This window comes from Nanorana parkeri, unplaced genomic scaffold (assembly GCF_000935625.1).
Source record: "Nanorana parkeri isolate BGI_ZX_2015 unplaced genomic scaffold, ASM93562v1 scaffold1116, whole genome shotgun sequence".
In the NCBI taxonomy this organism is placed as follows: domain Eukaryota; kingdom Metazoa; phylum Chordata; class Amphibia; order Anura; family Dicroglossidae; genus Nanorana; species Nanorana parkeri.
The window spans coordinates 204,503-229,027 of NW_017307384.1; the positions used below are offsets into that span (position 1 = coordinate 204,503).

General features: G+C 40.4%; 1 protein-coding gene and 1 long non-coding RNA gene across 2 annotated transcripts in view; one reads left to right on the forward strand and one right to left on the reverse strand.

Moving 5' to 3' along the window:
• Positions 1–2,693: 2,693 nt before the first annotated feature.
• LOC108796449 lies at positions 2,694–21,148 on the forward strand. Its single transcript, XR_001941801.1, has 3 exons — positions 2,694–2,758; positions 14,822–14,826; positions 21,117–21,148. It is a non-coding gene; the product is annotated as an uncharacterized LOC108796449 (long non-coding RNA).
• Positions 21,149–22,200: 1,052 nt separating this feature from the next.
• The window catches only part of CRIP2 (cysteine rich protein 2), a 45,733-nt gene continuing 43,408 nt past the window's right edge, over positions 22,201–24,525 (reverse strand). Inside the window, exon 8 of the mRNA XM_018567927.1 lies at positions 22,201–22,385. Within this exon, the coding sequence (XP_018423429.1) occupies positions 22,318–22,385 (68 nt within the window). The 3' untranslated portion in view covers positions 22,201–22,317. The remainder of the gene's footprint in view (positions 22,386–24,525) is intronic.

Genomic DNA, 24,525 nt, shown 5'->3' on the forward strand with positions numbered 1-24,525 from the left:
GTTAGAATTTTGTTCAATTATGAAAAGTTTTCCAACATGCTCCTTCAATTTTTTTCATCACTGAGGTCGAAATTGATCATCGATTTCACAGCATTAACAGTTAGAAAGTTGAACGAACTTTCTGAAATCCATTTAGTTTGTTCGAAATTCTAACCGCATGTACCCAACTTAAGTCTTCTACAACGACAGATCACTGTGAAGTTGCCCAGAAAAACCTGGATTCACCCATGTTGCCCACTGCAACCAAAACATCTAAAAAGCTAAGACATTTTTTTTTATTCTTATTTTTTATTATGCTGTGTGAATAGGAACACAAACATATAGATTTCCTACCAATTTCCTCCTCCTCCTCAGCACCCCAACCCTCCTCCTATTTCTCTTCAGCCTCCTGTTGCCTTACAGGGATAAAACTAATGGCAAACTGTTTCTGCTGGCTCTGGGGACAGCAGCAAGCCCTCATCTTCATCAATACTTCTATTACAATACTTCTATTTTGTGTCTCAAAGCCTAAACTCAAGCAAGATTTAAACAAACTGATGCCAATTGTATTAGTCTCTTAGGTGGTAAATTGAGATTAGGCGGTACAGCTAAACAGTGACTTTAAATGGCAGTGTACATGTACAATATTATTGTTCTTCACTCTGCATGTCCATAGTGAAGAGAATGATATTGAACAGAAACCTTTAGCTCAGAATTTTAAAATGTGGTATGCTAAAAGCCTATTTAGACATTTTATCTGGGTGTGGTGGGAACAGAATAGTGTTTTGCTGGAAAATGTAATATAACTGCAGTCTGTGAAAAATTAGATTGAAAATACCCTGGAGACAGAAGTGCAAAAACAGGAAAACATCGTTATAATGAAACATAACTGCCATTTTATTTTCCACTACACATACCATGTTGATTAATAAAATGATTTCCCAAACAACTTCAATGTTCTCTTTTTAGTTAAAATATGCAGTAACTTTACATTTTTCTTTAATTCTCATTTTACGTGGGCTGAAATTTGTGATTTATACATTCTAGTACTATTTTGCTTTTATATTATTTTACCATTATAGGATAAAACCTCACAACAGAGAAAGTAATATGATGAAGCATCAGCACACTGGTTGGATTAAAGCCCAACTCAAGGCTAAGCACCCCTCCTTCTTCCTCGTTTGTCCCCTTACCCTATTAGAGCTTATCCACAGTTGTAAAAATAAAATTTCTCTGCATACTGTACATTTTTTCTGGGGTCTTTGTTCGGGAGAGGTCACAGGTCCTCTTCTTCCTCTGGCTATGGATGGGTGCTAAAAGCTGGAGATACCGGTGTTATGTAACTACAGGACTCTGCTCTCTACAGCAATCTCCTCGAGTCCAGGGCAGGAGTTGAACTGATGGCATTTCAGGGCTTACAGGAAGTGGGTTAAATGCAACTGGGTGTCATTCCTGGAAGACAAGCAATGCTGAATCCCTGAGAAGTTGATTCTGCGGGACTCAGCAAAGAGGAGATGAGAATAGGAGCTGGAGTTGCAGGCTGCCTGAATAATAATGTTTCATCTTAATTCCCTAAACCGGAATTGGACTTTAAAGATGAACTTCAGGGTATATTCCTAATCCACAGCTTAATAAAATCGATAAAAATTGCACAGTCTACCTCCCTAATTGAAGTGTTTTCACATAAATAAAGAATGCCTTTCAAATGATCTCCAAATCATCTTTCACTTCAGTTTGCATTTCCAAAATGGAGAATATTGTTGTGATGCACATTTGCTAGTGATGTAAAAATCCATGCTAGGACTTAAAGTAGAACTCCAGGCAAATCAAATCTTAACCCTGGCAGTAGGGCAAGGCAAGGGTTAATTTAAAAAAAATCGCATTCACCAATACCAGGCAAGTTAATAAAAGACAATCTCCAGGAGTACGTGTATCATACAGTCACACGAAAGGACCAGTAGGCATACAAAAAAACATAGCATGAAACCTGAAGCACCCCTAGAAAGAACACGGATAAGTTCAAAAAAACCTGTGCCGTCATTAGCAAACCAGTTTTCTGCTTTTTTAACATGCAATGCATGTTGGGAAGTTAAAGCAGAACTCTGGGCAAATCAAATATTAGCCCTTTCTTAGTTTTTTCTTCTACTCGTCAGAGTTAAAAAAGAAGAAAACGTATTCGCTAATGACTGCACAGGTTTTTTCCGAACTTATCAGTGTTCTTTCTAGGGGTGCTTAAGGTTTCATGCAATGTTCTTTGTATGCCTACTGGTCCTTTCGTGTGACTGTATGATACATGTACCCCTGGAGATTGTCTTTTATTACCTTGCCTGTTATTGGTGATTTTGATAAAGAATTTGAAAGAAATAAATAAAAATATTAACCCTTGCCTTGCCCCACTGCAATTTGCCTGGAGCTCTACTTTAAGTCCTAGCATGTTATTAACAGGGCAGTAGGTTGGAGTTTAGACTTATGGACCAAGCCTATTTATCTTTATTGGGAGGAGTCATTATTTCCAGGAATAGTGTTCAATCACTGCCACCAGAGCCTACAATACAAGAGATAGGGGTCTGTATTGTAAGGAATCAGCACTAGATTTCAGATCTCTATATGTTTGTAGTGATAGTTTTATGCATGTAAAAAGATCACAAACGAAAGCATTGTCAAAAATAAGCCTTTAGTTGATGTCTGTGGCATACTGATTTTATATCTGTATTCATAGTTACATAGTAGGCAAGGTTAAATAAAAAACACTGGTCGATCTACTTCAACCTATGTGTATGTACATGTCGCCAACAACTTCCATATCCCTGTATATTCTGTAAACTGAGAAACTCATCTAAGGGTTTTTTTGACATTCTCAATGCCTTCTGCTGATACTGCTAACCGCAGAAGGGCATTGGATATTTTTACTGCTCTAACGGTAAAGAAACCCTTGTGCATACTTGTCCCACTTCTTGTTGTTCCCTCGTGTCTTCCTCAGAGTTCTTTTTAAAAAAAAAAATCAGAAGTCAACTTTATTGTACGTATGCATGGTACAAGGGCGTAAGGAGGCATTCACCTCAACAGCAGAGCAACATCCCCAACACAAATCTGGGGTATAGAATACATACATACATGGATCACAGTGCACATAGTATGGAGACGGGGTAATTGCTTGGCTCAACAAGATAATCATCAGACTGCCACAGTGACCTTTCACAGTATTATGCGAGCAATAGAGTGTGTATAAGGAGCGCAGTCGGCTCGAAGTGGAGTCAAGCAAAGAGCATATTGTTGGCCTCGTGTGGCTTCATGTACCATAGCAATTAATAGGGAGAATCACATTTTAGTTAAGTGTTTCTTGGCACGGGGAAGCATATAGGTAAGATCGTGCATGGGTTTAACACCAATGATGGATACAGGTAAGTGAGGATAAGGGACAGCCAAAATGGATTTAACCGCCATTAACCAGAAGCACATCTTGGATCTATCCTAAGGGAAGTGACAATTAGGGAATTGTCTGAAATCTCCCTACGTTGCATCTCTATAGTCGACATAAACGGTAGGATGTCTGAGGTTCCCAGCATCAAATCAATGTGGGAAAGTGTAATATGTGTCTTGGATTGGAATAAATACTGATGCTCCACAGGGTGAAGTGCTCACCAGAGGTCATGGAAACCCAGTTCAGAGCATAAATTACTAAGAGATGTGGGTGAGAGCTAGCATCTTTAACCGGAAATGTATCTAAAAATAGGTTGACATTTTTTTTTTAAATCCCCCACAACAATGACAGGGATAGGAAGCTTGTTTGTCAAAATTTGGCTAACTCTCTAAAAGCCACGCCAAAATAAGGGGGTGGAATATAGATATTTGCCAATGTACATGTGAACCCATAGATGTAGCAATGCAAAAAGATGAATCTACCAAGATCATCCATTCTAGCCCTTGGTTCAGGAAAAAATTATGTATTTGTGAATCAAAATAGAGATTCCTCTAGAACAGAGGTAGCCAAACTCCGGCCCTCCAGCTGTGGTGAAACTAAAAATCCCATGAGGCATTGCAAGTTTCTCACAGCCACAGACATGACTCCTAGAGAGAGATGCATCATGGGATTCGTAGTTTCACCACAGCTGGAGGGCCGGAGTTTGGCTACCCCTGCTCTAGAGTGAGAAAAGAGTGAAATTATTGTTGGCAAAAACACCTTTCAAGTTGTATTCAGAAGGTTCTGGTCAAATTAGTTTCTTGCAGACACATAATGGATGCCTTGTGATTTAGTATATAATCGAATAGAGCTTGGCGTTTCAGAGAATTGCCCAGCCCACGCACATTCCAGGAAGCTACAATATTATGTTTTAATGACATATTATTGTAAGTAGCAATACATTACATAACCAAGGAGACAGATTCCCCAGCAGGGAGGAACAACCACTGTTCAAATGTTCTGGCAGTACCAGACTGGATTGCAGGATGTCCATTTTCAAGCAGCTTGTATCAAACCTGACTGCAAGAAGAAAAGTGCATAGAACAAAATAACAGTCCAGAATCAGAACCCACTGAAGCCATGGTTTGGGCAACAGACAAAATGCATTAAAATAACAAACAACATTTTCCGCATAGGAAGAAAATTGGCGGGTATAATAACCATTTGGATTGTGCGAGACCCCCTTAAACAGTGAAGGCAGGGAGGGCTGCCTTCAAAAGTTGCATCTAGGATGAGCGTGGAGTAACCAGTCCATCTCAGCTCGGGAGGTATATCACAAAAAGCGATCTCATGGGACCTGAGATGTTGAGGTTGGTCACCTAAAACAAAAGTGTTGAGGAGTGAGGATTGTCATTAGCAGAACAAAAGGTCTATTAGGGAGCAGCAGAAGGAAATGAAGGAAGAGAAAGATCTTGACCACGAAGATAAATGTCATGTGGGGATCTCGAAACTGATAGTATAAGCATACACCAATTAGCTGTAACATTATAAACACCTGGCTAATATTGCATTGGTCCCCCTTTTGCAGCCAAAACAGCCATCACCCATTAAGGCAGGGACTTAACTAGACATCGTAAGGTATGCTGCGGTATCTGGCACCATGCCATTTTGCTCAAGTAGCTCATCTATTGGATTCGCTCCCAATGTGCACCAATGAGCATCGGCTGCCCATGACCCTGTTGCCGGTTCACCAGTTTGCCTTCCTTTGACCACTTTTGGTGTTCTTGACTACTGCAGACTGGAAACATCCCACAAGAGCTGCAGTTTTGGAGTTGCTCTGACTCAGTCATCTAGCCATCACAATTTGGCCCTTGTCAAAGTGCTTCCAACACATCGACTTCATGGACAAAATGTTCACTTGCTGCCTAATATACTGTATATCACCCACCTCCATGTGCCATTGTAATGAGATAATCAATATTGTTAACTTCACCTCTCAGTAGGCATAATGTTATGACTGATCAGTGTATATCAGAACAGAAGTCCAAAGAGCTGAAAGATGGATTCCTGAAAAACCACCAAGTGATGAGGAAGCAGCCATTGTATCACTGTGAAATATAGCAAGTCTGGAAAACGTTTGGATCATTTTCTTCACTGCCTGTCCAGTTTTAGAAGCTAAAGCAGGAGTTTAAAAAAAGATTGTTTCACCATTAGCAATCACCTTCAATTGGGCAGGGTGGATCATAGATTGAAAATGCAGCTGTTGAAGCCTTTTCTTAACTGCAGGAGCAAGGTCAGGAATCCTAAGCCAGGATCATACACAGGAGAGCAGAGAGTCGATGTACCAAATCAGAAGGAGGTGGTGGAGCCGGGTTCGAATACAGGAGACCAGGAATGCAGGAACAGAACACAGGGACAAGCTGATGACCACTCAGCAACTTAATCAAGGCTTCTATCCGTTTAAATAGACAAAACATGCCTGCTAACGAGCATGCGCCAATGCGCTAACATGCATGCACACGAATGCTATTGTGCATATACGCTACTGTGTCTATGCGCCAAAGTATGTTTGCCCAAAACATTTAGCATAGGATTATGCGCACATGTGCGTGTGCGTCTTTGAGCAGGGACCAGTTTGTGGGTAAGTCTCTTACAGTAGGTCTGAAGTCCAAGGCGAGGAATAGGATATAATCATGATAGCAGACAGGAGCTTTCCTCTGTCCGTCCTCTCACATAAGCCATCCAGCCACGTCCCCCCTCTGAATTGTTTTTGAGCAATTCAAAGTTTAATAAATTGAACACATCTATTGTTAAAATAATTGTCATGCAATATATATGTAGCACCCATCACCTTTTGTGAAATGGCTACTAGAAACGTATATTGATTGCCAGAGCTGTAGTCAGTCTGGCTGAATTATAGTTGGGGTTTATCTTGTTAATTCTGTGTTCTGGCATTCATTGTACCTGCCTGAGTGGAGTGTGACTCTGCTGCAGTGTGAGACAACCAATGGGGGACACTGAGTGTTTGTGTGCAGTCCACCAGCCAATGACTGGGGCTTTTATTGCCGGTGGTGCATGCTGGGGAAGTGCTTATATACTCAGGGGAATTGCCATGTACTCAGTCCAGTTCTGGGATAGCCCAGTGTCTGGTCAGGGCTGAGTGCTGTCCAACCTGCCCCCTGCATAGGCCCGGGGGGTGGGAATACTTGAGTGTGGAAAATGCTCTGTTAGGCCTCAAGTGTGGAGGAGGCCTTTGTTCTTGGTTAAGGAGGAGAACCAGGGAAGCTGATGGCTGCTGGAGGTACATGGAATAAAGCGGTGTTATTGATGGCCCGGGCTGGAAAGTCGGCTTTTTAACCAATCAGCATCGAGCCAGCCAAACAGCATGGTGTCAGCTTACCGGCCAATCAGGAAGCCGGGCCGAAAGTCCTTGCCCGGCTTCTTGATTGGCCAGGAAGCCGGCTCCATGTTCCCTCGCTGCTCTGCCAGTCAGTGGAAATCTCCCTCTGACTGGAAGTTCCAGTACCGGGGGTAAGTATCGAAGATGCTGGTATCGATATTGGTGCATCCCGAATATATACATATACACACACAATGTATATACTGAATATATATATACACACACACATATACATGCATGCATACACACATACACACACGACATACAGACAGAGACAGACAGACACACCAAAGAGAATCAACTGACATTAGTATTAGAATGCAAAATTTTAGTGAAGAATTGATTGGATTATTATTGTCAAATGTAGAACCAAAAGCAAACTTAAATGCGTATTGAATATTATATTAGAAGAGTACTTATTTCTAATTCCTCATGAAGTCCACCTGGGTATAGTATGCTAAGACTAAAGATCCAAAAGTTCTACTGATGACATAATTTTTTGAATATTTATTTTTCAGGTATTGTTTGAGAGAAACTTTAAAAAATGAAAGCCATGAGATCAGAGACATCACCACTGTGGGTATCTGTACAAATGGCTAGGTTTATTTATTGTTTTTTTTTTTTTTACTTAGCTCCTGTGTGATAATAATAAAGTTAACAAACCCCTGTGTGATAGCATTTGGAGGTGACAGGTTCTCCTTATTGAATGCTGTGCTTTTTTTTTTCTCTAGAAGTCTGCTATGCTTCCCTTCACAAGCTTGCAGTGATCAAATGGTGTGTGCCACATTAATCAACCTGCAAGGACATTGTAGCTCCTAAATTATGTGGGAGATATATACTGTACATGGTTAAAGGGGTGAATATACAGTAAGGTAGCGATAATTATTTTGTGGAATGGTTGAATCCTAGGGTTGCCACCGGTCCCGGATTCACTTGGACAGTCCTGGTTTTGAGTCCTGTATGTGCTGTGTCTGGGCTTCAGCTGGAAGTGCTTAAACTGTAACTCCAATTTTATTGAGAAAAAAAATGACTGTCTGGGTGATCAGTGTACATTGCATGGATTATATCAACCTCTGTTGCAGATTTCTACCATTTTTCTTTTCTAAATTAAAATCTATCTTTTGCAAACTGATTTGTGAATGGGAGAGTCTGTTTCATTATAACCATCTTGTGCATTTTCAGTGTTCTAATAAGGAATGTTGCAGTGTCTACATCCCTTTAGATGTAGTTAACCCTTAGGGAGCATCTCACCAAAAAGAAGATTTCTATTGAAGAGAATTTTACTTGCAGACTTCTGGGAAAATCTGTGAGCCAATCATACGAGCTGAAATTGACATTTCTGGGGGAATTCCATATACAAGTGGTATACAGAATTCCTCCAGGTTGCCTTTTAGAAAATTACAGTGGCTTCAGAATGAAATGAAAAGGTAATTTGTAATAATTATTAAATTACAGAATGGCTCGTGAGGCATTTTTATATGCTATATAATTTGTGTTAATGACAGTGGAGTTTTGTTTAAGACTTTAAAAAAACACTTGGAAGGTAAACAAGAAAGTGTATTCTTCCCTATTCTAAAAGCAATGTCTAGGAGTACAGAAATTATAGCCAAGATCTAAAGAACAAGGCAATAAATCAATTTTGGAGACAGTCCTCAGTTTTAACATGAATCTCACGAGTGTTTTGGTTTTTGATTGTTGACTTCATTCCATTTCCCTCAAATGGGTTCTCTACTGACCTTGAAATATAAGGGAGTATTTCTATTGATTGTTACTGTTGGTAGCCATTCTTAAGACAACATCGTTACTGATAGGGTAATATTCTCCATAGACTCAGGTAGCCCTCTGATCCTAAGGTTTCCTCTCCTGGTCCAGTTTTCAAGATCTTCTAATTGAAGGGTGGAATAGAGTACTTTTTAGAGCACATTGTTATATGTATTTACTAAGGAGATGATAAGATACTCTTAGTTGTCTATTTCTTATCTTTTTATTGAGTTTTTCAGTAATTCGATGCAGACAAGACCCAGATACAAAATTTTTATATGTTCAATGTGTACAGGTAGTCCCCGGGTTACATATAAGATAGGGACTAAAGGTTTGTACTTAAGTCGGAACCGGTACATTTTTTAAGTGTAACTCCAGCCAAAAAAAAAATGGTTTTGGATAGCATAGAGAAGGGTCAAGTTTGTTTTGCTGTCTGTTCCCGTTGTTCAGAAGATTATAATATAATAAAAACATTTTTTATTTAAAATGACACACCAAAAAAAAAAGTTTTTTCTATTTTTCATTTTGTTTTATAAACTTTATTTTTTTTATTTGTTTGCATTTTTATTTGTATTTTTATTTATTTAACTTTTTTTTACTTTTTTTAACATTTTTTTGTCTTTTTAATTTTATTTTTTTTAAACCTTTTTTTTATTTAATGCTGGGAGCAATAGCCAGCCTGCTATTGGATATTGTAAAATGCAATAGCCAATAGCAGGCTGGTTATTGCACCCGTCCACTGTCTGCTGTCAATCAGCAAAGGAGGGGCCTGAAGGAGAAAGCTCTCTTTCAGGTCCTCCCATGCTGATTGACAGCAGACAGTGGACGGGTGCAATAACCAGCCTGCTATTGGCTATTGCATTTTACAATATCCAATAGCAGGCTGGGTATGGCTCCCAGCCTGCAGATAAAGAGGAGGCAGGGGGGCAGAGAAGAAGCGGCCGGACCGGGGGAGCGAAGGAGCCAACGGACCGGAGGAAGAGGAGCCGACAGACCGGAGGAAGAGGAGAGGACGGACTGGCAGAAGAGGAGGTGCGGACGGACCGGAAGAAGAGGAGGAACCGGCTGGGACAGCAGCAGAGGTACGGTGGGCAGCGGAGCAATGCAGCGGTCTGTGTCTCCGCTGCCTCCACCAACACAAGTGGGGAGAGCAGCGGGGATTTGAAGGGACACAGGACGCTGCAGCCACAGTTCTCCTAAATGTACCAGCGGCTGCCGGTACATTTAGGAGAACTGTGAACCTTGGTTCGTAAGTGCTGTTGTGCATAAGTCGGACGTCCGTAACCCGGGGACTGCCTGTATTATAAGTAAACATTCCCTACTATGTAACCGGTTTTGCTAGATCCTACATCACAGTTGCTGGCAAGCCTTACATTTTCTCATAAAATGCATATCAATCATCTATATATTGCTGACTCCAGTTAGCTTCTGGCCCTTGATACTACACTTTGTGTGCCTAGATGCTGTAAATAGATAATGTTCGTTCTCACTATGTGACAAGAGTAGAGTGTCTCTGTTACCCCTTCTGTGATTTCTTTTGTTTCTGTTCCCCCCAGAAGCAAAATCAGAAGAAGCACATTTTCTTTATATTATTAAGGATGACTGCGGATGACAACTACATTGGAAAAAAAACAAACAACTTTAACAATCCTTCTGCAAAGAAAAGCTTTATTACTCAACTTCCCTACCACAACTGTCCGACCTTTGCTCTCTTGCTAAGTCAGAGTGTCCGATGCCTGGTTTCACTATACAATCTATGGTTCTTCCTGCTGAACCCTATATCGCTACAGGACACATTAGTGACATAGGGGCTCTTGGAAGAATGCACAGTACACAAGGAAGGACCGGGCATCCAAAAAGCTGGTAGTGAGTAAAAATGTAAAATTTCCAGAAATTTTTAAGCTATGAGGGGGGGGGAAAAATTGAAAGAAATTAAATGTGGAGTATTTTTACAAATTGAAAGTCATTTTGTTACACCAGGAAGGTGAAACGCAGTGTATATAAACGTATTGTGCTTGAAATAAAAGTACAGCTTATTTAGTAAATAAACTAAACTTGCTTTTTAAAATTGTATTTTATATTTGCAAATTGCAGCTTTGCTCTCAGCGGAAGCTGCACTGTGGAAATGTTTCCAAACTCTAGATGTTGATCTCAACATTTTACTGAGAGGAGGGGGGGAAAAGACAATTTACTGAGCAGACTATAGGTAAACATAATACTGTGATGGTGTAGAACATTATTCGGAATCATTTAAAGGTTATAAAGATAAACTAATTTGTCAGCCAAATGTCCCATCTTACCTGTCAATTAAGACCTGAGAGGACAGAAACTATCATCTACTATCATACCAACAAATCACCCAACTGTAGGAGGTACAAGATAGAGCCCACAAGCTAACTAAACTGGAGGAGCTTTTCCTCTGCAGTGCCCCTAGTGGCAGAAATGCTTATTTCTTTTTTAGTTTGAGAACTGAGTTGAGAAGTACAGTGTTACTTGAATTGTATTCCAGGATTTGCTTGTCTTCAGCTGAGAGAATGTGCAATCATTTAAGACTTTACTTAAAGTCTCATAAATCTTTCATTAAGGTCTTCATGTTATATAGTTTAAATACCATGTCAAAGATATATTATTTATCATTGTAAAAGAACAATCCACGCTTTTTTTATTTCAATTTTTCAAGAAAAAAACAAAAACGGCTTTGGGCAAAAAAAATAATGTTTTTTTTTCTAATGTTTCCGGGTTTTTTTTCCAGCCCTTCCATCTCTAGTAGTGAGTGAGATCACAATATGTTCCACTAGCATTTGTCTTCAAGAGAGTGGAGATTGTCAAAACAGGCAGTAGCACAGGAGTATTGATGCTTTACAGGGAGCCCATTTTAAAAGTTTTACATTTAGTAACAAAGTTGTGTTAAATTCAGTTTAAAAGGGTCTTTTTTTTTTCTTCAAATTATAGCTTATAGTTGTTATGGTAACTGAAGCACTGCAAATTGTAAGTTTTCCACATAAATTCCATACTATGTATGGGAAATACAGAGCTTGAGAAACACGAAGAATGTATTAAAAAACATACTACCATTTAGGGCAGCAGTGTATTTTTAGAAATTCCTGGCATATCTGACCTAGACTTCCTTTATTAAAACAGCAGCATTTTTCTAAACATGTACAAAGCAGATAACATTGCTTCTAAGCATTTACAAAATATACACATTTTTTAAGGTAAGCATTGCATTACAGAATAAAGGCTTACAAAGGATATGATAACTGGAGTGTACTTTAGTGTACTTTCATAACCTGAACATGACATGGCCTAAAAGTAGGATTTTTGTACCCATTGTAAAATCCTTTTCTTTGCGTTTATTGAAGGACAGAACAGAGATATAAAATCTCTGACCACTGGGTTATAGTGTCGACTTCTGGAGTAGCACACTGGGTAACAAACTAGGGATGCACCGATACCTGTATTTCGGTATCAAGTACGAGTGCCGATATTTTTTTTTCGGTACTCGCCCATACAGAATACCAATATCGGAAATTTCATTAACCAGTTGACATCCGCGGTGTTAAACCCCCTTCCCATCCAGGCCATTTTTCAGTATTCAGCGCTGCGGTACTTTAACTGACATTTAGAGAAATGATGGAGTCGGCTTTCTGGCCAATCAGGAAGCAGGGTGCCGTGTAATGACGCGGTGCCCAGCTTCCTTATTGACCGGGAAGCCGGCTTCATGCTCCCTCGTCATGAGGTGATGAGGGAGCAGGAAGCCGGCTTCCCGGCCAATCCGAAAGCTGGGCGCCGCGTCATTACTTGGCGCCCGGCTTCCTGATTGGCCAGCTTCCAAGTCGGTCAGCAAATCATTACTGTCCAGCTTCCAGATTGGCCGGGAAGCCAACTCCATGCTCGCTGCCCGGCTTCCTGATACGGTAGTATCGGGCTAGGCATGGGAGCATTTGGGTCAGTACGAGTACTCGCCCAAATACTCGGCATCGGCACCAATACCGATACTATTATCGGTATCGGTGCATCCCTATAAAAAACAAAGCACAACCTAGGGGCACCCCCCATTTGCTAGAGGCATCTCACTTAGTCACAAAGCAGTACACAAAACAATTAATCAAAGACAAAACAACCAGAGGTGCTGTGTTCGTCAATGAAGACAGAAAAAAGGATTTTATGGCGAGTACAAAAATCTAATTTGTTTTTTTTTTGCATTTATTGAAGAACACAGGGGAAGGTCTTGAATCTCTGACCCTTTGGAACACTAAAACCAATCCCCCAAAGGGGTACAATATAATGCCACCTGTAAAACAAGCAAACTGTGAACGGGATATGGAGATGAGAAGTCTCCTGGCAGAAAAACGTGTAATGGCCAGATCCACCTGGAAAAATGGCCCGAGGATCCTACATGCCTCATTAGGGCCCTCGGACAACCACTTCCAAAGGATGCAGTGCCTGAGAGATGAACCCTCACAGTGCAAACTATCGTATGGAAAATGCACTTCTGAGGCTACCTCGGAGCTAGTTCTAGCCAGCTCAGTTTAAAAAAATCTGAATGTATTCCTAAATGTGCAGATTATAACTACATTAAAAACATTAATAACCCCAGAGATTGCTGATCCAGGGAATATCTGGTTGTCTTAGGGTATCAGGAATGATTGTTTCCCCAGTTGAAGCAAATTGTATCCTGCTTTACAAGGGTTTTTTTGCCTCCCTCTGCATCAACTGATCAACCATGGATAACTGTGGACTTAGGGTTCTGATTAGGGAGGTTTCCCATTTATTTGTGTTTTCATCTATTGGTTGAATTCCATGAACGTGTCTTTTTTTAACCTAACTTACTACCGGTATGTAAGCACTGAGGCCCAACAGATAGATGAGGGAGCCATGTCCTCAGGGCCATCTTTAATGCAGGGCAAAAGGGGCAGCTGCCCATAGCTTTCTTCATTAACAACAACATAGGGTTTGCTTGTCTTTCAGCAAACAGAATATGTTACAAGGGGGTTGATTTCCTAACCTTATAAACACGCCACGAACATGTATACACCTCTGTAGTGTGTTCCCTCCCAGCATGATCTATGGGTGGAATCTAAACACCTTTGTAGTGTGTACACACCCAGCAGGTGTGTTGTGCAAAGCCCTGCATGAATTACAAGGTAATGTTGTGTAAATTAGCTCTATGTTGTGTTGCTTGAGTTGATGAATGCAGGAATGTAAATGCATGAGCTAACCATTTTTGTCTAAACTGTGAAGCAGCATTATATATGCATCATGTGCATGATTTTTCCATATATGGCATTAGTGGAAATATGCTTATAGAGACTTTTTGGTTGATAAATACGTTTTGCTGTGTGAAAATCACACGCACCTGGTGCGTGCGTGTGTTTAGGTTAGTAAATCACCCCCATGGTCTCACTGACTCTAGGTTGTTGGACATATTCTATGTGCTCCACTTGCTGGACTTTTGGGTTTTCCTCAACAGAGCCATAGTCCACAGCAGGGCTCAATATGGTTTAGCAGCTCCCAATGGCTTTCACGCCTCTCGTGTGCCACTGGTTCTCCTTGAAAGTCTCCCATGTGACTCCAACACACACACAGTCACCTGGCTCCCCTCTGACTTCTGGGCAGATTCCTCTTTACTCCTGAACACTTCCTTTCCTCTTCCTAGCAGAAGCCCTAAACATTAAGGTGCCCATACACCTTACAATTATCTGGAGATTTTTGTCTGCGATTGAGTTTTCGTCCGAAAATCTGCCAGTTGATGGGGAGTGCCCAACCTCAATTACTGTACAACTGGCAGATTTTTGTCTTTCAAGCAAGCTAGAAAACTTTTGTCTAGTTGGACAAAAATTGACAGGTTTGGCATTGTTGTACAACAAAAATCTCAAGGTGAGAACTGCACATGTTCAAACGAAAATCTCTCCTTTCGATCGATGAAAATTGGCCAGGTGGTGGTGCTGACAAGCGTTAATTGCGAACTACATTGGTCTGTGCATGATGGGCTAGTTGTAAGAAATTTGAACGAGGGTGAGATGTTTGGGGAAAAAAAAGCTGTACAATGATTGTATGGTGTATGGGCACCTTTAGCCAGCACCATTTCCATAAGGGCTGTGCACAGGTGTGCAATCATTAGGTGCTGGCCACTACTAAAGCATGGACTCAGCGATGGAGATTTTATCCCTCCCAATTCTCTTTGAAATTTTCCAGTTCCTGGATCCCATGCCAAATCCAGAAAACCTGGAAAGAACTGCAAAGCCAGCTCTTTCCCAGTAAGGGATCGTTCACACCAGATGCAGTGCGTTCTGGCCAGAATCGGGCCAGAACGCACTGCATCTGGTGTGAACGAGCCCTTACTGGGAAAGAGCTGGCCCGGTCTGGCCAGAACGCACTGCATCGCATTGCGGCCGGCTCACTTTTTGTGGGGCAGGAGGGGGTGTGGCGGTCTATTGAAGTGGATGGCACCGTAACCACACCCTCCAGCTGCAATGAGATCGGCCGCACGGGATCGCAAGGCACATTATGCCTGTGGTCCGGTGCAATCAATATAGTTGCAGCATTTTTGATCGCACTGGACCATATCGTGCAAGATACTGAGGCTTGGCCCGATGGGAGATTCCTCTATCCACACAGTTTAGCGTAGATGGAGGAATCTATTGCACTTATTGCACAGATAATCGACAGCTTAAGGCTAGGTCCATACCTAACACCTGGGGGGGTGCTGCAGTAATGCATGCACGTTAACACTGTGTGTTACATATATGTGGCGCAACAGCAAGGTTTGTTGGGGTGCCATTCAGAATAAATGGCACTGCATTTTAATTAACCTGACCTACTATGTAGCTTAGTTGAGATATAGAAGATAAGGTTGGAAAAAAGACACAGGTTCATCTCTGTGTGTGACAGTTTGTTTTACGAGTATACACACCCCTGTATGTTGTGCTCAGTGAGGAAGACATCTAGACATTTTGTGATTTTGTCAATGCTCATGATACCACTACTTGGAGAAGGAAGTTCCACATTCTTGCTGCTCTGACGATAAAGAACCCTTTCTGCAAACGTGGAGGAAAAAATGCATAAAGCATGTCGCACATCTTGCTACATAAACTACTTTTCTGTGTTTGCTATGCATATGGGAACCCATTGAAATCAATGGGGATGCATGGCAAACGTGGAAAACAAACAAGCACAAAAGCACGTGAAAGCAACACGCAATTCTGCTACGCTCAGGTGTGAATGGGGAATAAATTGTGGCCACGTGTCCTTCCTTCTCTGGGACCCAAGATTGTTGCGGTATTGTTGCCTTTTTAAACTGAAGAAAACATTGTACTATCATTGTACTATCTACAAGGAGTTTGCATGTTCTCCCTGTGCTTGCGTGGGTTTCCTCCAGTTACTCCGGTTTCCTCCCACACTCCAAAGACATGCTGGAAGGTTAATTGTCTCCTGTCTAAATTGGCCTTGTATGGGTTTACAATGGGGAGCTTAGATTGTAAACTCCGTGAGAGCAGGGACTGATGGGAATGTGCACTATGTACCTGTAATATGCAAATAAATATATAAAATATTCAACGTCAGCCATATCCATGACATTTGTGACCAAAGTCCAATATTCATCCTTCATGGGACTTCCTTGTTCTTTCTTTGTTCTTTCCTTACCTTTTTACTGTTGATATAGTTATAGAATGTTTTCAGGTTTTTCTTACTTTCTGTGGCAATGCGGTTCTTATAATCTACTCTCACTGGCCACTTTATTAGGTACACCAGCTTGGCCCCCCTTTTTTTCTTCAAAACTGCCTTAATTCCTCATGGCATAGATTCACCAAGCTGCTGGAAGCATTCCTTGGAGAGTTTGATCCACGCTAACATGAAATCATTACACAGTTGCTGCAGATTTGTCAGCTACACATCCATTATATGAATCTCCCAATCCACTACATCCCAAAGGTGCTCTATTTGATTCAGGTGACTGTGGAGGCCATTCAAGTACAGTGAACTTATTATCATGTTCAAGAAATCATTTTGAGATGATTTTAGCCCTGTGACATTGCGTGTTATCCCGCTGGAAGTAGCCATCAGCAAATATGTACACTGTGGTCATAAGGGGATGGACATGGTTAGGCTCCATTCACATATAGCGGAAGCGTTTTCAGAGCGGAAACCATGCGGCACGAAAACACGCAAACTTTAACATACACGTTTGCGGCTAATACTATAGCTGGAATGTGCGGAACCTGCCAGAAAATCTCGCTCGGACTTTTTTGCAGGATGCACATTTTTGTACCACACAGACGGCACTCTAGCGTGAACAACACACAGCAAAAATAATTTTTTATGTTTAGCGCATTTTCACATTTACACACGGAAAACCGCTACTGTGTGAACGGAGCTTTTTTTGGTACTAAGGGGCTCAAAGTGTGCCAAGAAAATATCCCGCACCCTGTTAAACCACAAGCCTGAACTGTTGATACAAGGCAGGATGTGTATATGTGTGTATACAGTACATATATGTGTGTGGTTGTGGGCGTATAGGACTTAATATAAGCTAATGATGTGCATGTCCCAGGTGTTTAGCTAGTTTTATTCAAAAGGGAAGTGTAACAATAAATAACAAACTCTTCCTCTGCTAACTATATTCAAAAGGGAAATGAAACTGTAGTCATATGTTAATAGGACTGATAGGATGTATGGCACCAGCAGAAGGTTGTGTTTGTAATTTCATAACAAATGGGTATTTGTCCAATTTTTTTTTACTGCGATACAAACTGCAGTTTGGTGCAAGAATTGTTGAACTTACACAATGTCCTTCAATGATGTTGAAAATAGCTGACACAAAGAGTCTTAGGCATTTTAAGGTAGGATCTAGTTATACCGCTGTCATAGGAGATGAAAGTGGTAAACAACACAATCGATGTTAAACAATATGGTAAATAATAGCTAGAAGCATTTCAAAGGAAAACCTGTTTATGCAATTGTCCCAGGTTTTGTGGGATTAAAGGATTACTGTATGTTAACAATAAGATCAAACGTGTTTCTCTGGCCAACCAATCAGCTTCTTCCACCACTTAGTGAATGAGGGTATTGGGTATATCAAGGAAGGGCCAGAGTCTGGCTAAAACAAGTCATTGTCGTCATCCTCATTATCATCATCGACATCAGGAAGATAGAAGTCTAGGTACACATAGAAAGGGGCTCACAGGGTTTTTATTATTATTATGTATATTATCTGTTGGACTGTTCTTGTTCATCTGTTTCTGGGATCCAATAGGCTCCAGGCTCTCTGGAAAAGAACCGAGGTTGCCTGGATATTGCATTCTACATATTCCTTTTCCAAACGCACATAAACATTTTTATATATGTTTATAGAAATGTATAAGTACAGGATGGATCCATGCTTACCGTATATACTCGAGTATAAGCCGTCCCGAATATAAGCCGAGGTACCTAATTTTACCAAAAAAAACTGGTAAAAAGTATTGACCCGAATATAAGCCGAGGGTGGGAAATGGGGAGCTACTGGTAGATAGATACCAATAAAATGACATTAATATTTATTTAAAAGAAAAATAACCTAGCTCTGTAAGTGGAAAAGGGGGTACAGGGCTACATATCATGTACTACGGATCATTTAACCCATTCATATTAGCAGAGGATAATTGTAAATCTATTGTTCAGTGCACTCTATATGTAGTATATAGTACATGTACATATAGAGTGCCTGCAACAATACATTTACAATGATCCTCTGCTAACATGAATGGGTTAAATGATCCATAGTACAGGGCTACATACAGATCATTTAATACATTCATGTTAGTATAATTGTAAATGTATTGTCTGCACTGTATTAGCAGTATATACTCTATATGTAGTATATAGTACATGTACATATAGAGTGCCTGCAACAATACATTTACAATGATCCTCTGCTAACATGAATGGGTTAAATGATCCATAGTACAGGGCTACATACAGATCATTTAATACATTCATGTTAGTATAATTGTAAATGTATTGTCTGCACTGTATTAGCAGTATATACTCTATATGTAGTATATAGTACATGTACATATAGAGTGCCTGCAACAATACATTTACAATGATCCTCTGCTAACATGAATGGGTTAAATGATCCGTAGTACATGATATGTAGCCCTGTACCCCCTTTTCCACTTACAGAGCTAGGTTATTTTTCTTTTAAATAAATATTAATGTCATTTTATTGGTATCTATCTACCAGTAGCTCCCCATTTCCCACCCTCGGCTTATATTCGGGTCAATACTTTTTACCAGTTTTTTTTGGTAAAATTAGGTACCTCGGCTTATATTCGGGACGGCTTATACTCGAGTATATACGGTATATGTTGTTTACACCAAATTCTGACCAGGCCTTTTGCATGTTGCAGCAGAAATTGAGACTCATCAGACCAGGCAACATTTTTCCAATCTCCTTTTGTCCTACTTTGGTAAGCCCTTCTGAATTGTAGCCTCAATTTCCTGATCTTAGCTGACAGAAGTGGCACCCAGTGTGATCTTTTGCTGCTGTAGTTCATCTGCTTCAAGGCTGGAAGTGTGCTCAGAGATGCTCTTCTGCACAGGTTATCTGAGTTACGGTTGCCTTTCTAACAGCTTGAACCAGTCTGACCATTCTCCTCTGACCTCTTGCATCAACAAGGTATTCTTGCCCAGATAACTGCCCCTCACTGGATATTTTCCCTTTTTCGTTTTCACTATTCTCTGTAAACCCGAGGGATGGTTATGAGTGAAAATCCCAGTAGATCAGCATTTTCTGAAATACTCAGACCAGCCTATCATGCATCATCAACCATGCCATGTTCAAAATCACTGAAATCACCTTTCTTTCCCACTCTGATGCTCAGTGTAAACAGATTGACAGATCACCTTGACCATGTCTACATGCACTGAGTGACTGCAATGTGATTGGCTGATTAGATATTTCCGATAACCAGCAGTTGAACAGGTGTACCTAATACAGTGGCCATTGAGTGTATTTAGTTGCTCTGATTGCATGCTTGCATTCACTCTAATGCTTAAACGCTGAAGTTGTCCTTTCTGTTATGTACCTTTTTAAAGGTTACCGTTTTTCTCTAGATAAATTAAATATAAACAAGTCACCGAGGCCTGATGATGGCATATACCTGCAAGTCCAGGTATTGATTGCAGTACACCTCTGGTGCCTGCAATACCTGACATGGATAATCAGTAGACATCTTCAACACCCTACCTGTTCCTTATCAGCTGAATCCTTTGCAATACATGTTACATGTACTAAAATTATATATACTGTATATATGTGTCAACAATATCATGTAATAAACAATGGGTTTCATTTACTAAAGGAGTAAAGGCTGTTTACTTGGCAAAATAAATGCTCACTTTGCAAAGTGTATGTTCATGTAGCTTAGTAAATACATTTATGCTTTGTCCACTTTGAGTATTCAATTATGCTGCAAGGGTAAAAAAAATAGGATTTTGCTTGTATATCATAATAATTGATTTAAAGCCCATTTCCACCTTTGCGGAGGTATTTAAATAAAAAACATATGCCAGCAGTGTACACTGAGTGAACATGAAGCAGACATATGCAGTTACTGTATATGAACACAGAAACTTACATTTTGTGTTAGCTTTCCCCTTCATATCCTTGTGGAAATGGCTGCCTCTGTGCTGTGCAAGCAATTTGTTGATGTTAGCTCTCTCCCTCCATTCATTAGTATTCCCCTCACCCCTTTGGACAGTGTATTGTGTGCAAAGGTGTAGCTGGTGTTTAGTGATCGTGTTACACAGAATCATAGGGAGGGGGCAGCTGTTTACAGCCTGCTTTACAATCCGACCCCGGTGTCAGACGGAATTTCCTATGGAGAAGATTTTGAATTTCTAGGTTTAAGGCCTAATAAAAACTTTATAAAAAAATGAAGAAATTGATTCATGAAAAAGTACACACATATACATCATTATCACTGCACCTCATTACCACAATAAATACTAATCACTTGCAAAGGTGAAAATGGACTTTAAACAGCTTCACCTCATTTACTAAGCTAAGTAAACATATACTTTGGAACGTTAACGTACACTTTACAAAGTGAGCATGCTCTATTCCTTTAGTAAATCAAAACCTGTGCATTATATTAATTGTAAGTACCAAATACATTTTATCATACCAGTGGAATACTTGCCATTAATTGTCATTACAGTGTTCTTCCCATAGACATGCTGTTATTATAAAAGGAAACACTAGATAACGTGTGATCAATGCAAGTACGTAGGTAAAACAAACATAAAAAATGAATGATACAGAATTCAAAGTGTATTGTGTAACTTTACTAGATTATGGTGTATGACTGACACATATCTATGATACCTAAAAATAGATGTATACTATCCAAAGCACAACGTGGACCACATATTTTATGAACCAACACCTGAATTATATTGTTCAATACACACTAATATTTTTAGAAACAGATACCTAAAAAATGTAAAAGACAAGTCGCTTAGCAGGAAAGATCTGTTTGAACCAATTTTCTACCTTCATAAATTACCTAATTTCTGGATGGAAATCAGTGTGTGTGTGTGTGTGTGTGTGTGCGTGTGTGTGTGTGTGTGAAGAGGGGCTAAACATTGCAAGATATCACAGAAAAAGTTTTATGAGTTGCTCATCCCTTTTCAGAGTCTCTTTACCTTTTTTTGAACCCATCCCTTTTAGGATGTCCTTCACGTTGCAGTATCACCAGGGCCAGTGCTGCAACTAGGCAAATTAGGCAGCCGCCTAGGGCGCACTGCTACCTAGGGCGCAGCCTTGACCATTCACCCCCCACGGTGCCCCCATCTATTTGAAATTGCAAAAGCCAATAGCAGGCTGGCTATTGCACCCGCCCACTGAGCAGAGGAGCGTAACTGAGAGACAACTTTCTCTCTCAGGATCGCTCCTCTGCTCAGCGGGTGGGGTTTCTTTAGCCAGTCTGCTATTGGCTATTTCAAATTAAATTAATCCACTTATCGCCTACAGAAGCTTACCCACAGGAGAAGGGGGCTGCGCAAGGGGGCAGGATTGGGGGTTGCGCCACGGGAGGGGGGGTGCAAGTAGCTGGTCTTGCCTAGAGAGCAAAATAGTCTAGCACCGGCCTTGAGTATCTCTACATCTCCAATGCTCTAAACAGAAGTGCAGGGAGACTGTGGGAAAGGTCACAACTTATATAAAGTGTTTGTCCAGTAAAAAAAAGTAGAACATCTGTCCAATACAGGTACAGTCCCCATGTTTTTTTTCTTTAAAACCATACAAAGAAATCCCTGTTGATCCTAAAAGAAATTGAGTGAGCTCACAACCTTCTGTGCAATCGGTTTCTGCAATATTGAAACCAAAAACAGTATTATCAGCCCTGCCCAGTTCACTTTTGTGTACTCTTTACAATGTTATTGAGAAGGGAGAGGATCTGTAGTCCAAAACAGGAGCAAGCAGCTTAAGGTGACGATGCTGCTTCTACCAGATACAGTACAATGAGTAAGCATTGTCACACTAGGACACAAAAAGTGTTACTGACAGGATCCCTAGATGAAAATAAAGTAAAAAAAGCCTGAAGACAGAAACAAATACAGTTACTACATCTAAAGACTGGTAAGCTGCAATATATCGAATATTTGAATGTAAAACATGTACATTTTAAATTATCAGCTTGGTGTTCTCAGGTAGAAATGGCTTTTACAGAGTTGAGCTACAGCAAGTAAATCATCTCAGCCGTGAAGCCAATTTGGTTGTAGAAACATGTTAAGTTTGAGCCTTGTTTTCAGGAGTCTTGTCATAGATATAGCTTCCAACACCCCCCGTATTCACACCTGTAATTTAAAAATTGACACATTTAATAAATTAGTCTGCTTTCACAAAAATCATATATCTAAACATTATTTTGAAAACGACATGTGTTAAAACAATGCATCATTTATTTATCTATTGCTTTAATTATTCTGTTCACTGTCTACATGTTGTACTTTTAGAGTGTTTCCATTGGTGGATCAGTGGTATATTTTATGTTTGGTTGCCTTATGTACACCAAAGTACTACTCTCCCTGTTTCACTTATTGATGTAGAGTGGCAGCAAGGAATTACAAACAACCTTGGATGCTTATCGGCTGAGTGCATGAAACCAGAATGCATTTTTAGCCATGAAGGGAGACTCAGCAGTGATGTAGGGAGTCAGAGGATGGAACCACAAAATAGTGGTTCCAAAATAGTCTAGCACCGGCCCTGAGTATCTCTAAATCTCCAATGCTCTAAACAGAAGTGCAGGGAGACTGTGGGAAAGGTCACAACTTATATAAAGTGTTTGTCCAGTAAAAAAAAATTTAGGACATCTCTCCAATACAGGTACAGTACACATGTTTTGTTTCTTTAAAACCTTACAAATAAATCCCTGTTGATCCTGAAAGAAATTGAGTGAGCTCACAACCTTCTGTGCAATCCGATTCTGCAATACTGAAACCTGAAACAGTATTACCAGCCCTGATCAGTGCATAGAGGGGGACAATGACATTCGTTCCTACCAAAAGATTCAAATGCTAAAAGACACTGGAAGAGGTTACAGCACTGGAATAGAAGGGAGGTAGGAGACACGGGCTGCCAGAGAGGAGAATATAACTTTTTCAGGGGTGTTCCGGTTTAATTTATTTAGAGTCCTGGCTTCGTAAAATGCCATATTCTTCTTTTGTAGGGGAGGGGAGTGCTGTTTTAATTTACTTAGAGATCTGTCAGGGTCTCCTTTGGCTGAGCAGTTTACATTGCAGCAAGCTTGAACTTGCTTGAATATATACACACTCAAGGGTCAAATTATCACTAGGTAATAAATAAATGAATGGGGGTCGTGGCTACTACCAGCATGGAAAACTGCTGCTGAGCTCCCACTGAGAGTTTCTCTATCCTGTGCCATCCTGCAGACTTAAAGCCATTACAGCCCCATTATCACACTTCCAAGTGCCTAAACCACTCTAGCATCTAGTCATGAGCAGCGAGAAGCAGCAAACAGCCGCTGAATAGCATAAAGAATTCACCAGCATGGATCGATGAGATGGCAACCGGAGCCTTCTTTACACCAGAAGTGGTGCACACACAGCCTCAGCTGAAGCTTACTCTGAAACGTGTAACCTCACGTTGTGGCAGGAATTACAGCATGTAATACATCTTTGACAGGGAAAATAGAGGAATTTAAAGTTAATATAGATCTCATTTGTCCTAACCTGCAGAACATAAGGGAGGAATGACAGAAACAGAAAATAAGGTTTTGATTTTTGCTAACCAAAAACAAATACCGTATTTGCCGGCGTATAAGGCGACTGGGTGTATAAGACGACACCCTAATTTTCCACTTAAAACATAGGTTTTGGGCTATACTCGTCATATAAGGCTACCCCACTTCCGAGGCAACACCATTTAAAAATATCATGGATGGATGTGCGGTAATACTGTATGTACGGTAGCTTCAGCTACATACAGTATACCGCGCTGAGCCAATCATGGCGAGCAATGTATTCTATTAATGAATACAAAGCTTGCTTGGATTGGCAGAGGTTGTGTACATCGCTCGCCGTGATTGGCTCAGCTACTATATGTAGCCGAAGCTACCGTACATACAGTATTACCGCACATCCAGCTGGCTGACAGATTAGGGATGTTCATTTTGGGCCAGCTTGGCCTAAACGAACTAAAGGTATACATTGTATACCCCGTGTATAAGACGACCCCCAATTTTTGGGGGATGATTTTAAGTATAAAAAGTAGTCTTATACGCCAGCAAATACAGTATGTATATATATGACTGTTCTGCTTGGACTACATCAAATATACTACCCTCAGAAAAAGTATTAAAGTAATTTAAACATGTATTTTAGAGAATACAAATATTTTAAAGCCAACTTACATATATCAGAGAACTTGCCGGAGAATGTTGATTTACAGTGGAGGGGGAATACATTTTGCACCATG